The sequence below is a fragment of the Phocoena phocoena genome, chromosome 12, assembly GCF_963924675.1.
Source record: "Phocoena phocoena chromosome 12, mPhoPho1.1, whole genome shotgun sequence".
NCBI lineage: Eukaryota > Metazoa > Chordata > Mammalia > Artiodactyla > Phocoenidae > Phocoena > Phocoena phocoena.
In genome coordinates, this window is record NC_089230.1 from 50872827 (window position 1) to 50888722 (window position 15896).

Consider the following 15896-nt stretch of genomic DNA (forward strand, 5'->3'; position numbering starts at 1 on the left):
TATGTACACACGGGAGCACCCAGTGATGAGTAACCCAAATGGATGGTTAGAATTTGGGTTTATATACCATCTTAGGATAATCAGAAGAGAAAGGGTTTTGGTCTTCTGGATGAAGGAGGCAAGTTATGGGAAAGTGACCAGGAAAAGTATAGTAAATGGGATTGTTTAGTAAGGTTTGTTACATAGATTTAAGTTAGAACCATCTCCATTGTTAAAGAGTTAGTTGTTAAGAGTCCTCCCTTTTCTTTTTCTTGAGAGAGAGACATCTTTGCAAATGGAAATTTCCTTTACAAGTGTAAATTTTATCTACAAAATAAAAACTTGTGCCCTGTTTTTAGAGTTCTTCCTGAATCTGTTGGTTCTTACAGGCCTTTACTTTTTAAAAATTTATTTATTTTTGGCTGCATTGGGTCTTCGTTGCTGTGCGCGGGCTTTCTCTAGTTGCGGCGCGCGGGGGCTACTCTTCTTTGCGGTGCGCGGGCTTCTCCCTGCAGTGGCTTCTCTTGTAGTGGAGAATGGGCTCTAGGTGCGCAGGCTTCAGTAGCTGTGGCACGCGGGCTCAGTAGTTGTGGCTAATGGGCTCTAGAGCACAGACTCAGTAGCTGTGGCACACGGGCTTGGTTGCTGTGCAGCATGTGGGATCTTTCCCAACCAGGGCTCGAACCCACGTCCCCCGCATTGGCACGCAGATTCTTAACCACTGCGCCACCAGGGAAGTCCTTAAAGGCCTTTAGCTCAGAGTAATCCATATGCCAAAGAGACATATTTTGAGTTGGCATATTCTGGTACTCTTCACTACCTATTCAGCGTATCTCTTATCCATTGATTTCTTTCTGTTTGCATTGCCACCTTTCTCCTGGATAACTGCAACAGCCTTCTATCCTGTCTCTCCCCTCCCAGTTGAAAGATCATAATAGATGGCCCTGAGTGTGTATAATATACAGCTCTCAGTTAAATTTAAGAAGAACAAGAGTATGGTTGAGTACTAGAGAATAGAAAGTATTTGAACATCCCTTGTGGAGTAATTGGTAGGGCATCTACAAGGATTGTTTTGTGGCCCTGAAACTAGTTTGAATTGAGTCCCCTCATTATAACTTTAGAATTTTCTATAATAGTGTTCTACAACCACAATTGGGAGTAGAGAAAGTTAATGAAGGTTTTAAATATTTGTGAGTATGTGGAATGTAAAAAGGGCAAGGATTCTAGGAAAGTGAGATTGAAATGGTTGACTATGAGTTCCAGGATATGGTGCCAGGCACTTGAACCTAGATCCCAGAGGGTAAGCTGAGAGCACAGGGAGAGGTAAAAGCAAACTGAGGATAAAGAATAATTTCATCCAAGAAGGGAGAATAGATTAAAAAATTGTGCTATGTTCATACATAGAAATAGAAAACAATTCAAAGGAATGAACTTGAGCTAATGCTAAGTGAGAGTAGCAAGTTGCCGAGGAATATCATTTATGTAAGATTTTTAGAAAGACATAAAACAAGTGTATTTATTTCCAGATTTTACTTGAAGTCCCTTTATCAGTATTTTATGCAAGATTCTCACCAGCTTGTTTCTCTGGTCTCCCAACTCACAATAGATTAGAAAGAGCAGATTTTAAAAGATTAACCTCTTAGATGCAATAACTGACCCACTAGTGAAGATGGAAGAGACCCAGAACTACTAAATGTAACCCAGAAAACAATCAAACAGCATATGAGTTTAGCTAAAATTAATGCAGGATAAATAGTCTTATGCCTAAACAGCACTAAGAGTACTCCTATTAAGGTGGCATTTGATAACTGATATTCATGATTAAGACTTTGTACCATCAAAAATCAATTTCAATTTTACTTGGTATATGGTTTTTACAAAGAGAGAAAAGTATGTGACTATTTTAATATTTTCATTTAAATGATTATGATGTAAAAAAAAACCTTTTGGAAATTAAAAGGGGTAAGCTTCATGTATTTGGAAAATTCTCTTAATGTGGAACACTTCATGCTTGTTTGAATAAAGGATTACGATAGTGTGAAACAGAAGATAACAGCTTGAGAGATAAATGACTATATATAATTGTTGCTTGAGATATATTAATCTACTTTTTGGTTTCTTGACAGATTGTTTAACGAACAAAAGTGAAGAATTATCAAATAGCACAGTATACTTCCTGAATCTGTTTAATCACACCTTGACCTGCTTTGAGAATAACCTTCAGGTATTTTATATATGACACTTGAAATTAAAATGCTGTCTTGTCCAAGTGAATAATAAATAATTCCAATTTTTATAGCATTAATTGTTGATATTTATCTACATACACAGTGTAGAGGTAGACCTGGATTTCTGCTAAATTCTTCTATTACTAGCCCTTAGGCAAATCATCAAAACTTCAGTTTTTTAATTTGTAGGATGGGAATAGTAAGATCTACCCTGCCTACCTTCCAGTATTTTGTAGTCAGGATCCAATGAGTTAATGAGTGTGAACATATTAACTGAGGCATGTGATTGTTTAATTAAAACACAGTGTTGTTCTATCAGACAATAATTTTTCTTGACTTTGTTTATGCAATAATGTATTTTGCAATTCAGTATGATTCTGTCTATAAAAAGCTTATTCTTTGCCTCAATATTTGCTTAAATATATCTTACCTACTTTAAAAGGTGCTGTTTAATAAGGTAACTTTGAGTTTTGAATTATAATATAAAAGGTAACCTTTAAGAAACCTACCTTCTTGGGTTTTGTTTTCTCCACCTCTGACCCTTGAATGTTAGTACTGGAACGTTCCTGGTAGCGGTGAGGGGTGAAATTGGAATTCTGGTAAAATCCTAGTTTTGAAACTTGCTTTTTAACAAGTAGGTAATCCCCACAAATAGATAGAAATATATTTAGGATATAGGTATGTATAACTTTCTCTTTAATAAATGTGATAACATAGTATATGAATGTCCCTGAGTATAATAAAAACTATTAGATGAACATTTCCAAAATATGTGCTGCAAGATTTTAATACATAGCCCATAAAAAAGGTTTAGTGTTCTTAATAAGGGTAAGAAATGCTTTAATACAGGACTGCAGAACTTCAGTGGACTAATGTACATTATATAGAACTTCAAATGGTAACTTTGTATACAGCATTTACCAAGACTATTTGACTAGGAACTCTGGTTTTAGAGACCAAAGACACTAGTTCTGATGAATGTACTTTAGGGAAATTAGCATTTTTCCTGGGATGTTAGTTGCAAATATTTTTTCCTCATTTGTTGTTTGTCTTTTTATCATGTTTCTCTTTTTGATATGAAGAAAATTTTAATTTTTATGTTGTTAGATTTACCAAAATTAATTTAATGGCTTGTGGATTTTGTGTCACACTAGAAGGCCTTTTCCCACTTTGAGATTATTTTAAAAATTTCTCCTGTGATTGTTTTAGGACTTTCATGGTTTTGTTTTGTACATTTAAGCATCATTTTATCTGTTTGAAATTTATTTTGGTGTAAGACGTAAGGTTTAGCGCCAACCTTTTTTTCCTGTTGGCTTCTTGACTTTCAAAACATGATTTACTAAATAAATCCATGAAATGAATTTTAGAACCAAGTTCAAAATAATCAATCATTTTGATATTTTATTAGTATTGCATTACATTTTAGAGTCATCATTTGGGAAAAATTGACCTGTTATGATATTAAGCTTTCCTATCTAGGAGTACAGTATATATTCACTATTTTTTATTTCAGTAAAATAGAATATAAAATTTACCACATTACAACTTTTAAGTGTACAGTTCAGTGGCATTAAGTACACTCACATTGTTGTACAACTCTACCACCATCCATCTCCAGAATGTTTCATCTTCTCAAACTGAAACTCTGTACACATTAAGTAATAACTCCCCATTTCCTCCTTCTCTAGCCCCTGGTAATCACCATTATTCTTTATTTTTTAATGTTCTCTAGCACAGTTTTACTTATTTATTTAAACTTCCTATAGGTTTATACATTTCTTAAGTCTATTTCAAGGTATTACATAGTGTTTGGTGCCCTTATGAACGATATCTTTTCTTCCCCCACTACAGATTTTTTTTTTTGATTTAATAAAGCTTTATTTTTCAAAATATACAGCTGGTGGGACCTGTTAATGCATCTTCACCAGCAGCTGGAGCATCTCCACCCTTGGTATTTCTGGTGTAAATTACTTGAGCTCTGTGCTTTGAAACCAATTTAATAAGTCCTTTACTAAGCAGCTCCTGCAGGGCTGCCCTGGCCAGGGAGCCACGAATCTTCAGTCTCTCAGAGACGACAGCTGGAGTTATAAGCTTATAGTTGGGAACTTCTTTACAGAGTTTGTCATACGTTGCTTTGTCAAACAAGACTAGGTTATTGAGCTTGTCCCGAACTTTGCCTTTGGACCACTTCTTCTTTTTGGCCTTGCCCCCAGATTTGTTCACTGGGTCTTTGTCTTTCTTGGCCAACTTTCCGGCATCTTTCTTCTTCTTGTCATCCTTGGGTGGCATAGCGAAGCCGGGAGAGCAACTGCTATCACCTCACCTCCCTAAGATGTTGGACAAAAAGGCCCCACTACAGATTTTAACTGCCTATTTTTAAATGTTTTTTTTTTGGAATAATTTTAGACTTACAGAAAAGTTGCAAAGCTAATACAGAGAATTCCTGTATATCCCTGACCTAGTTTCCCCTAATGTTCACCTTATGTTACCAAGGTGCATTAGTCAAAAATAAAAACTGAACATTGGTATATAACTATTAACTAAATGCCAGACTTCATTCTAATTTCACCAGTTTTTCTACTAATGTCCTTTTCTGTTTCAGGATTCATTCCAGGATAATGCATTGCATTTAGTAATTGGTTACTCCTTAAAATTTCTATCATATATATAGCTACATTTCCTTTCTATTTCCAAATGCTATCCTTGTGAGTTCTTTTTTCCCTTGAATTTTCTTTAGGCTTGTTGAAGATACATTTATATTTATTGATCTTTTTGAAAACCCACCTTTGGCTTTATTTATCAGTTTCTGTTTTATTTTTCTTAATGTGTTAAGTTATGCTTTTGCATTTATTAATTCCTCCTATATTCTTTTGGTTTTGTCATTTTTCTATTTCCTTAAATTGAATGGTTTTAAAAAATTAATTAACTAATTAGTTAGTTTGTTTATTATCGGGGAGAGGTATGAGCTGGAGCTGTAGATTTGAGAGTCATCAGGTACAGACGGTATCAAGCCTAGAGACTTGGATGTGAGTGAGTGTAGATAGAGATGATGAAGAGGCCCCAAGGACTGAGTTCTGGGCAATGCCAGTGTTTTATAGGTTGTGTGTGTGTGTGTGTGTGTGTGTGTGTGTGTTTGAAAAGGGAGGAGAACCAGCTAAAGAGATAGGTGGTAGCAGTGAAATTAATGGTATTGGCTGTGGCAGTGCCTTCTGGCTCAGTGATGAGGCAGAGATGTGGGTTTAGGTTCCAGACCAGCTCCACCTTATGTAGTATGTGTTTGCAGGTGGCTTCTCTGGGAACCTGGACTGTCTGGGTGACTGTGGAGACTGCTTTTTGTGGGTGGTCCCACAGGTAGGGTGGGGCTATTATTCCAGCCCCTCGCATTTCTAGAGGACAGTAGGTGGTTGCAGGGGATAGAGGGTCACAAGAGACTGTGGTTCCGGCTAGTTTCTCTGGGAGTGGTATGACAGCTGTCATACAACCTTCCTGTGATGAAATGTGCATGTCATGCCTCTATAATTAACAGTGCTATCAAGGGCCTGGGTTTACTCTTCTGTTCTTGAGTCTCTTCAGAAAAGAAATCAGGAATGGCACGTGCTGATGTCATCTTTTTCCCAGAATCCTACTTTCTCATTTGCTTTAAACGTTGCAGGGCTTTTTGTTGTTTGACTATGCCACCATTTAGTCAGTCAGTCCCTGTATCAATGGAGAATTTTGTTTGGTTCAGTATTTTACTATCACAAATATGGACAGTCTTTTGCAGGTATTTGTATCTTTATCTGTCTGGTAGATTCCCAGAAGTGAAATTGCAATGTCAAATGATATGTACATTTTAAGTTTTAATATAAATGACTAAATTATACTCCCCCATCAAGGTACTGTGCTCCATTTTTGATCGAACACATTTAGCTGAATGTACAATTGTTCTGTGAAAAACAGGCAATGGGCTATTTCTTGTGGCAGAACTAAAGAGAGTCTTGAGTTTCTCTGTCAAGTAGATAGTAAGGGTAATATAGGGGCTACATCAGCTTAATTCCTTTAATTTTTCCTTTTCTCTTTCATTCTGATAGTTAATATTATTTCTCCAGGCTATAAGGTAAAGAATAAAGGGAATAGAAAACAAAAGTGTGAATTGACTGTTTAGCAAACTTGTTCTTGAAATACAAGCATCAGTCCCAGAAGTGGAAAAGATTGAGATTCACTAACATAATGTCTTATATCCAGTACCTGAGGTTATATTTTAGGTTATACAATTCATTGGTATTAGTCCCTTTTTGTTGACTTGAAAGGCCTGGATTAAAAGCATTGGGGTAAGAGGGCTGGGGGAGGGATGTAGTTTGGGTGCCTTTTCCTAACTCATTATAAAGTCTTCTCTGTCTCAATAAGGCAGACTTCAGGGTTCAAGTCAGCACAGGCAAGGGTATACTTTATTTATTTGGTGAGTGTAGGATAGATAAGGGCAGATGTATAAATGACAAGATAACTTAGTAAATTTTTGGTATTTAGGTATCAATAATTTGGTATATGAGCTAGTGTTGCCCTCAGTTAACAGTGGCTAGTGCAGTGGTTTTCAAAATTCAGGGGCGACTAGAAAGTACCAAATATTTTGCTGTATGCTACATACCAGTCTCTATTCCTTGGGACCTGTAATACAGGTAAGGGTATCCCTATTTTATAGATAAAACCAAGGCTCAGAGTGGTTTAGCAACCTGCCCCACACCACAGCTCAGCACTTTAACATACTCTATTATTTCCTCCAGGAGGGCAAATAAGTTTAAAAAATGTAATGTTTATTGCGTGTATTTTATGTGCCTTTGACATTTTAGGGGAGCGCACACAGTCTTCTTCAGTTAAGAAATTATTCAGAAGTATGCAAAAACTGTCATGACGCATACAAAACTCTGAGTAGTCTGTACAGTGAAATGCAAAAAATGAATGAACTTGAAAATAAGGCTGAATCTGGAACGCACTTATGCATTGATGTGGAAGATGCAGTAAGTACTTTGCTCCTGATACAACACATGTTCTGCAGTGTTGTTGAATGTGCCTTCAGTATTATTATTGGAATTTGCATATGGTGTCTTCAACCAGAAATAGCTAGTTGTAAGTAGTAAAGTTTTAGAATATCCTGATGTGTCAAACTAAAATGGAAATTAATCAGATACTTCATTAGTAAGTTGATAATTTGGTATATTTGACTTCTTTTTATTAAAGTATAGTTGATTTACAATATTATATTAGTTTCAGGTATACAACATAGTGATTTAATATTTTTATAGATTATACTCCATTTATACATTTTGTTTTTTTTAAGTTTGATAATGTGTGTCATTTTCAGAGGTATGGGTATATTGTTAAATGTTTTCATTTCAGTTTCTTGTGCACTTGTTGCTAATTCAAAAAGTCTCTAGATTTTGCTACAATATGTTTCTGAAGCCATTCCTCAGTTACTTCCTATCCTGTTGCTTTATTTCTTTATATCTATTACCATCTGAAAAGTTTTGTTTACTTATTTGTAGTCTTTCTCCCCTTACTAAAATATAAGCCATATAAAGACAAGGACATCATTGTCCTTTTTTGTTCACTGTTCAGTATCTAGAACAGCGCCTAGCAAATTGTGGGCCCTTAGTAACATGTATTGATTGAATGAATAGTCAACAAAAACTCTTTTTTCCTCCGTTGAATAGCCTGCCTTTACATGGGGCACCACTAGATGGCAATCATGCCTTTTTATGGGAATACGATGCCTGACTATTGAGGCATTAGAGGAAACTGAAAATTTATTGTCAAAAAGCAGAGAACTTGTGGTCAAAATTGGTAAACTTAATGTTTGAGAATGATGAGTGTGAATTATAGCAGCTCAGAGTGAACATAGTGGATCTGTAATATTCAGAATGGTAAAAAGCACTTAAAATGGATACACCATGGGGATTTTTGTTTGTTACTGCTCTGTTACTAATGTTTAGAGTAGTACCTGTCTTCTAGTAGGTTCCCAATAAATAATACCATCTTTTTAAAGAATAATAGTCTCTTTCTTTTTTTTAAAATAAAGAAGAAAAATGAATATTGCTTCTATGACACAAGTTGGATTACACAGGAAATCAACATGACCACCTATTTTAGAACATCCATCTTGCAATAAGCAAAAATTACAACAGACGTACAGTGCACCATTTGTAAACCATATCTCAATTAAACAAAATCCAGGCAAGAACAGTTTTAAACGCTAAATTTGATAGTTTCCTTACATCATTTAGCCTGTTTGACAGAAATCATGAGCTCAATGAAAGTGAGGTACTGCAGCCCCTAAGTGTATCTAGGGGCTAAGTAAGATATTAGTATTGTCTAATAAAGTTTCCATGACTCATTAGCTATTATATACTTAAAAAATTATTTGCTGTGAGTATGAATCTTTCATAATATCTTAGATAAGCTATTAAGCATTTCATAGATATCATCTCTTGAAGAGAAGCCCTATAAAGCTGATATTTTTATCTCCATTCTAAAAATATTACAACAAGCTCAGTGAGATTACGTAGGTAACACATGAAAGAAAATATTTTGTTTGTTTATTTTGTGAGACTTCCCCTCCCCCCCAGTTTTATTGAGGTGTACTTGACAAATAAAATTATAATATATTTAAAGTGTACAATGTGATGATTTGATATACATACATATTGCAAAAGGATTCCCACAGTCTAATTATTGACATTCATCACCTCACATAGTTACCCTTTTAAATCTTTTTTAATGAATGAAGCAAAGTATATTTCTATTGATACAAGTTCTGTGTTTGAAGTCTGTGAAAAGCTGACATTCTTTGGACAGTATTATGAATTTACAATATGAAATTTCTGTATGGATATAAATTTATACAATGACTAATCGTGAACCAGCTTATTTCCCTGACAGAAGAAATTGTCCTCAACTATTAATAGATTTTTTAGGGATGTGTATTTAGTCTAAATTTGGGGTTCTTTTTACTGACAAAATAAGTTTATGAAATTGAAGACAAATTAAATATAAAATAGAGTAACATTATTTGTTATTGTTTCAGATGAATATTACTCGAAAACTTTGGAGTCGAACTTTCAACTGTTCAGTCCCTTGCAGTGACACAGTGCCTGTAATTGCTGTTTCTGTGTTCATTCTCTTTCTACCTGTTGTCTTCTACCTTAGTAGTTTTCTTCACTCAGAGCAAAAGAAACGCAAACTCATTCTACGTAAGTTTCTTTTTATGGTTGTTTATTTACTTAGATTAAAAACCTGTATTTAAAAAAATCTAAGCCTGTTTTAGAAATAATATATACTCTGAGAACTCAAAGTATATTAGCCTAAAACATCTCTGTTCTTCAAATTTTACAACTGTGCTCACTACCAGAAGAGATGTGTAAGTTAAGTGACTTTATAATCAAACTTTAACATACAGTATCTTTCAGAAGCTTTAATTGAGAAGGCTAGATTCCCTGGAATAAGGTTGACAACAACAAAGGAATAGCAACAAAGGCTTTGCAGACCTGAAATGGCCATAATAGGGAGATAAATAGTAGAGAGCTCTTAGGCCCATTGGCAGAACCACCCATGACAGAACCACCAAACAAGTAGCAGGCAGGGAGAAACTGTAGCTTACACACAGACAATTTGTTTATGAACAAATTGGAATTGTAGTTGCAAGAAAGTTACTTGACATATAGCATGTGCTCAGTATGTGTTCATTCCTTTCCTTTCTCCCCATCAAATAAGGCAGAGCAGAAAAAAACACTAACTAGAAGGTCCCAACTAGCCAAAGAAAAGTGACCTCCAAATCTCATAGGTTTCTTGTTTATTATCAGAATGAAAGTATGGGCTTATCCCTTAGTAATTTTAGTTTTTTTAAAAAAGAATGTTTTCAGGAGAAAAAAAAGTCAGGCTTTTTTTCTCTTAAATATTATTCCTAGTTTAGGAACCTATGATGTAAAAATTCTTTCCCTTATAAATTTCTTTCTGGCATTTTTTCATGATTTATCTAACTTCATGTCTAATATATCTAACTTAAAAAAAAAACCAGATTGCTTGTAGATCAGTTTACATTGAATTTGTAATGTCTTGTCACCTCAAAAAGCTAGCTACCAGAGGAGAGAGTCTTTATCATGGGTGTATTTAGTAAAGTATTTTGAAGATTGCTAGCATTCTGTAAATATGTAATAACTCGGGCCTAAAAGTGCTTCTTTAGGGTAATAACAAAATATTGCAGGGACCTCACTGTTGAGAAACTTTATTTTTCAGGACTTGGTGTACTTTTAAAGTTTAGCATCTTATTTGCTTTGCAAATCTATTTAACTCTACAGAAGATATATAGTACTTCTGATCAGTGTTTTTGTTCGTTTGTTTTCACAATAAAAGTCATTACCATCCATCTGCTTGTATAAGCCACAAATCCTTTTAATATCTTTCAATTTCTTAACTTTTTATTTTCTTTTCTTTCCCCATTCCCTTATTCCCTCCCCTACCCCTTTTCAATTCATCAGCAAGTACTGCCAGCTCTATTTCCAAAAATATATCTTAAATTATCTTTTCTCTATCCCCACTGGTAATACCTTAGCCCAGGCCATCACCGTCTCTTACCAGCACTAAGGCAGAGGTCCCTTAACTGGTATCCCTACTTCTACTTCTTGACCCACTACAATCCATTGTCCATATAGTGGCTAGAGTAAATTTTTAAACACAAATTTTACCACGTGCTCCTCTCCCATTTGACACCCTTCCTGTGTACCCGTCGCACCTAGAATAAAATACAGACTTATTCCAAGGTCTGCTCTCCAAGCTGCATGTGACCTGGTCCCCATCTGCCTTCGTAAACTCCTGTGTCTACCCCTCTCCTTTCTCATGATGCTGTATGTAGGCAGTCCAGCCTTCTTTCTGCTCCTCTCAAACACCAAGCTCATTCACACTGCCCTCTTTGCGAGGTTCTTGTATTTTTCCCTCCCTGCTTTCCTTGACTGGCTCCTTGTCATCCAGGTCTTAGGTCAAAGGTTACTGACACAAAGAGAACTTTTATGACCCCCCCCAACCTAAGAATACACCCTTTTTAAAATTCTTCTGTATCATCTTTCTTTAATAGCATTTAATCACTATTTAGTCTATTCCAATTAACTTTTCCACTTATTTTCTACCTCATTTGTTTGTCTACCCTGACTCAACTGTGAGTTCCATCAGAAAAAGGATTTTGTTTATGTTGCTCACCACTATATCACCAGCATCTGGAAAGTAACTGGCCCATAGTAGATACTCAAAAATATTTGTTGAATAAAAGAACATTGTACTTAATGTGAGCAACTCCTAGAGTGAGTTCCTTAAAATACTAGTCCTGTGAAATTCCTTTTCATGAGCTTCGTAATGTACCTGAATATAAATTAAGGCCTCTGAGATTACATCCCCCAAACTTGACAATAGGACCTTTGCATAATACCTATTAATGTTTCATAGAAGCATTGTTTACGAATTAAATGATGAACTTAAGGAAATGCTAGTGTAAGCAAATAGTTCTTGTGCTGATACCTCATAGAAATTTTAATTTACTTTTCTTTATGCTACCATTTTATATGCTTCCATTCATCAAGTCCTATGGTAGGAATTAGGGATTTAAAAAGGAACAAAGCACAATAGATGCCCTCAAAGAACATACCAACCATAATCCAATCATTACAACAAATGTAGTAGAAGTGCATACAGTGTGGTTGGACCACAGAGGCATAGAAGACGAACTCTGCATTTGGGGTGTTGGAATTCACCATTAGAAGATCCCTGGAGTAGAATTTTGGAGGATGTAGGGATTTATCAGAGAATAAGGAAGCAAGGAAGTTGTAGTTATACGTACTCACTGGTATTGCTACCTGGTTAGTTTAATGAATTTGGTAATTAGAAACTAGACTACTTTTAATAGTTTTAAACAACATTTAAAACAAAATGATTTAGTTTGCTTCCCAGATCCACTGAAGGCTTAAGAAGTAGACTTTCAGTTTAGGCTGTTTTTTAGTTTAAGTTGCTTTTTAAGTTTAGGCTGAAACAACGCACTGGTCCAGGAAGCCATGTTGTCATCTTCTACTTACAGTTGTCAGGGGAGACCCTGATAGAAACTAGAACAGTGGTTCTCATCCTTGGCCACATATCAGAATTGTCTGCAGAGCTTTCAAAACACAAAAACAAAAGTTAAATGTTTGAATCCCATTGCAGACCTTCTAAATCATAACCTGTATTCTAGTGTTGAGAACCTCTGAAGTAGAGAGATTCCTAGTTATCCAATGTAAGATACTTTCACTATGGCATGGTTGTTTTTAAATTTCTGGAACATGAGAAACATTCATGTTTAACTGAAGAACAAAACATATTACCAAGCCAAATAGCCATGACTCAGTCCCTTTAGCATTATGATCAAAACTGATTGTACATATTTTATTAGCTGCCATATATGTTTGTGCACATGTGTGTAATATCCAACTCACTTTTCTTTGTAAGCCATTTGAATGTTTGTTTGTTTTTTTAAACATTACAGAGTTCTTTTACTGAATTCTTTTAAGAGAAATTTGGATTTCTAGATTAGACTTTCAAATATATAATTTTATTATTATACTTTACAGCACTTTCATTTTTAAAGTAGAGTACTTTCATTTTTATTACATATTTAAGACTGTATTGTTCAGGATGATATAAATTACATCTGTTTTATTTGGCACTGCTTCTAACAAAATCGTGCAGCTTCTAGCAAAGTTATATCTTTTGAGGTTGGTAGAAAAAAATAGATTTAGGTTTAATTCTTATAAGATTGAATCTATTCAGATTCAAACATAGAATTAATAGATGAATACTATAGTTTACATAAAATAATGAATAATTATGTTTAGAGAATTAAATTTAAGTTAAAATATAATACTTTTGATTTATTTAGCCAAACGTCTCAAGTCCAGTACCAGCTTTGCAAACATTCAAGAAAATTCACACTGAAACCTACAGAATGGAGAATTGACATCATATCCCATGGATGAATGGTAGAAGACACAGCTTGGTCCAAAAGAAGATAAACCGTGATTTGACAAGTCAAGTTCTTAAGAAATGCAAGGACTTCAGATTTATTTTTAAATAAGAATTTTCAATTTTTCTTTCCTGTTCCACCCCCTTTTTAAAGGTTTGGGTATTTTTAATTTACAGGCCTAGCAATGTTGTCTATTTTAAAGTGTATTTGTTATAATAACAAAAGATGCAAGAACAATCTTGTTTTATTTTGTAGGCATATTGTTACTATTTGAGACTTCCAGTATCTCCTTAGTTAACATAGTATCTCTAGTAGCAAAGTTTTTGAGAACTAACATTTAAAAATTAATCAGTTATAGCAAAGACTTTGAAAAAAATTTACTTGCCGAAAAGTAGCAAGTCCAAAGATTAATTTAAGTTTCTCACCATTGCAGTATTATTGTCACATATATTTAATATGTCATATATTACAAATAATATGTAATTCAATCTCTGGTTTCCTTAAAGTCATTTTTGAAACCACTAGTTATAAACCTCCCCCAAAATTTTTAGAAATGGAAAGGCCCATTACATTTATCTTTGTAAAAAGATTTATGGTAACTGGTTTCTTACTTAACTTTTATAAATAGTGTTTTACACCTTATTTTTGCCTTTATTTCATAAGTAATTTGAAATCACTGGACTGCTTTATTATATTCAGGGCAAGATGGATTCTTTTTATACCAGGGATTTGCATTGTGAATTATATTATTTGGCAATTTATAATTTATTACCACTTTAAATCAAATGTAACATTGTCACAATGTATTTAAATTATGATTTTTTAATAGGAATTTTCTCTTGGGATATATGGGGAGTTTTGGAGGGGAAAAAAAAGGAGGAGTAAAAAAAGCTTTTAAGATTCAGAAAATAGACAGGGACCTGAGGGGATGCTCACTATAAGAGTATTAAATGGTTCGTACTGGGGGCCGTGAGTCAGAAAGAGAATCTGATACAGAAAGTAGTTCAGTTAAGATGATGCTTATTTTTTTTCTAAATTATTTAAATCAGATAAAAGTGATAAATGATTGAAATGAAGTCAGATACTTCACACTCGAAAACAAATTCCTTTTTGGAATGTTTATATCAACCTTTCAAAAAAGCTTCATTTCAGAATTGTTCACATTTTTTTCCCTCAGGTTTTTAGCATTAGGTGTTTCACTTGTTAATTCCTTCTAGCTGTCTTGGTGGAAATAGGCTTTCTTTTCTCTTTCTTTCCTTCTTTCTTTCTTTAATATAAAGCCTACTTTATATAGAAAAACAGTTTGCTTAATTGGTACAAGAATCTGAAGCCTTTTATACACTGTAAAATGCTCTTATAGAGAGACAAGAAAGTGTTTTTATTATTTTTTAAAATGTTTACCATATATGCAGAGTGAAAGAGAAGCCTCATCCTTGGATATGCAACATATCCAAAAGCTGTTACAGTTTTTCTAGTCTGCTGTGATCCATTTAAAATGTGCTAGAGTTTATTCTGCTGTTACTGTTCATGCTGCTGATGCTAATAGCACTATCTTGATTTGAAGCATATGGTTGAGGGCCATTGAAAGCAATCTTTCATTAATGCAGATAAAATCAATTTACATGTACAAAGTTACAAAATGGCATATTTGATTCTGTAAGAGGTGACTCTTTGAGCACCTTTTAATATCATGTATTTCTGAAAACCATTGCTTTTGGATATGGTTGCTAATAAGCACTTTACAAAAGAAAAGGCAGCCTTTAATATTTTCCTGGTTGAGTCATTGCTCTTTAGAGGAGCATCAGCAATAGATTTCAAATATAAGCATTAAGCACCACCAGTAAAGTGTGTAAATATTTCACTTGTAAAGTCGTATTGAAAAGTTCTTTGCATAGTTCTGAATTCTTAGATTCACAGCATATGTGTGTGCACCAGAACACCTTTAGTTTTTTGGCACTTTGAAATAAACAAAGTAGCTTAAGGAAATTAAAGTGCTATATTTTATTTTTATTATTTATTTATTTATTGGCTGCACTGGGTCTTTGTTGCTGCACGCAGGCTTTCTCTAGTCGCGGCGAGTGGAGGCTACTCTTCGTTGAGGTGCGTGGACTTCTCATTGTGGTGGCTTCTCTTTGTTTCAGAGCATGGGTTCTAGGCGCGTGGGCTTCAGTTGTTGTGGCATGTGGGCTCTAGAGTGCAGGCTCAGTAGTTGTGGCGCATGGGCTTAGTTGCTCTGCGGCATGTGGGATCTTCCTGGACCAGGGCTCGAATCCGTGTCCCCTGCATTGGCAGGTGGATTCTTAACCACTGCGCCACCAGGGAAGTCCATATGCTGTATTCTTACAATAAAGTAAGCTACAGAAAAGAAAATGTTATTAAGAAAATCATAAGGAAGAAAAATATGTTTACAGTACTGTACTGTATTTAAAAATACTATAAGTTTATGTCATCTGTTTACAAGATGAATTGTCTGTCAGTACCTACATCAATATTGTCTTATATGATGCAAAATACTGTAGATGTTATACGTATTACTAACACTAGACATCAGAAATGAAGAGATAACGTGAAAAAGAAATTCAGTTTATTTACAGGTATAACAATTCATGCATTGATAATGAAGAAACAGCTATATGATTGCTTTATGGTAGCCTAGGATAATCAATACAATTGCTTCATGG

The 15896-nt window shown here is 34.6% G+C and overlaps 1 protein-coding gene and 1 pseudogene across 1 annotated transcript in view; one reads left to right on the plus strand and one right to left on the minus strand.

The window, feature by feature from the left end:
- The window catches only part of OSTM1 (osteoclastogenesis associated transmembrane protein 1), a 39238-nt gene extending 24042 nt beyond the window's left edge, over nt 1–15196 (plus strand). The window contains exons 3-6 of the mRNA XM_065888981.1: nt 2106–2203; nt 7034–7201; nt 9265–9430; nt 13132–15196. Of these exons, the coding sequence (XP_065745053.1) occupies nt 2106–2203; nt 7034–7201; nt 9265–9430; nt 13132–13187 (488 nt within the window). The 3' untranslated portion in view covers nt 13188–15196. The remainder of the gene's footprint in view (nt 1–2105; nt 2204–7033; nt 7202–9264; nt 9431–13131) is intronic.
- On the minus strand, nt 4092–4496 carry LOC136132301 (small ribosomal subunit protein eS25 pseudogene; annotated as a pseudogene).
- Nucleotides 15197–15896: the final 700 nt, after the last annotated feature.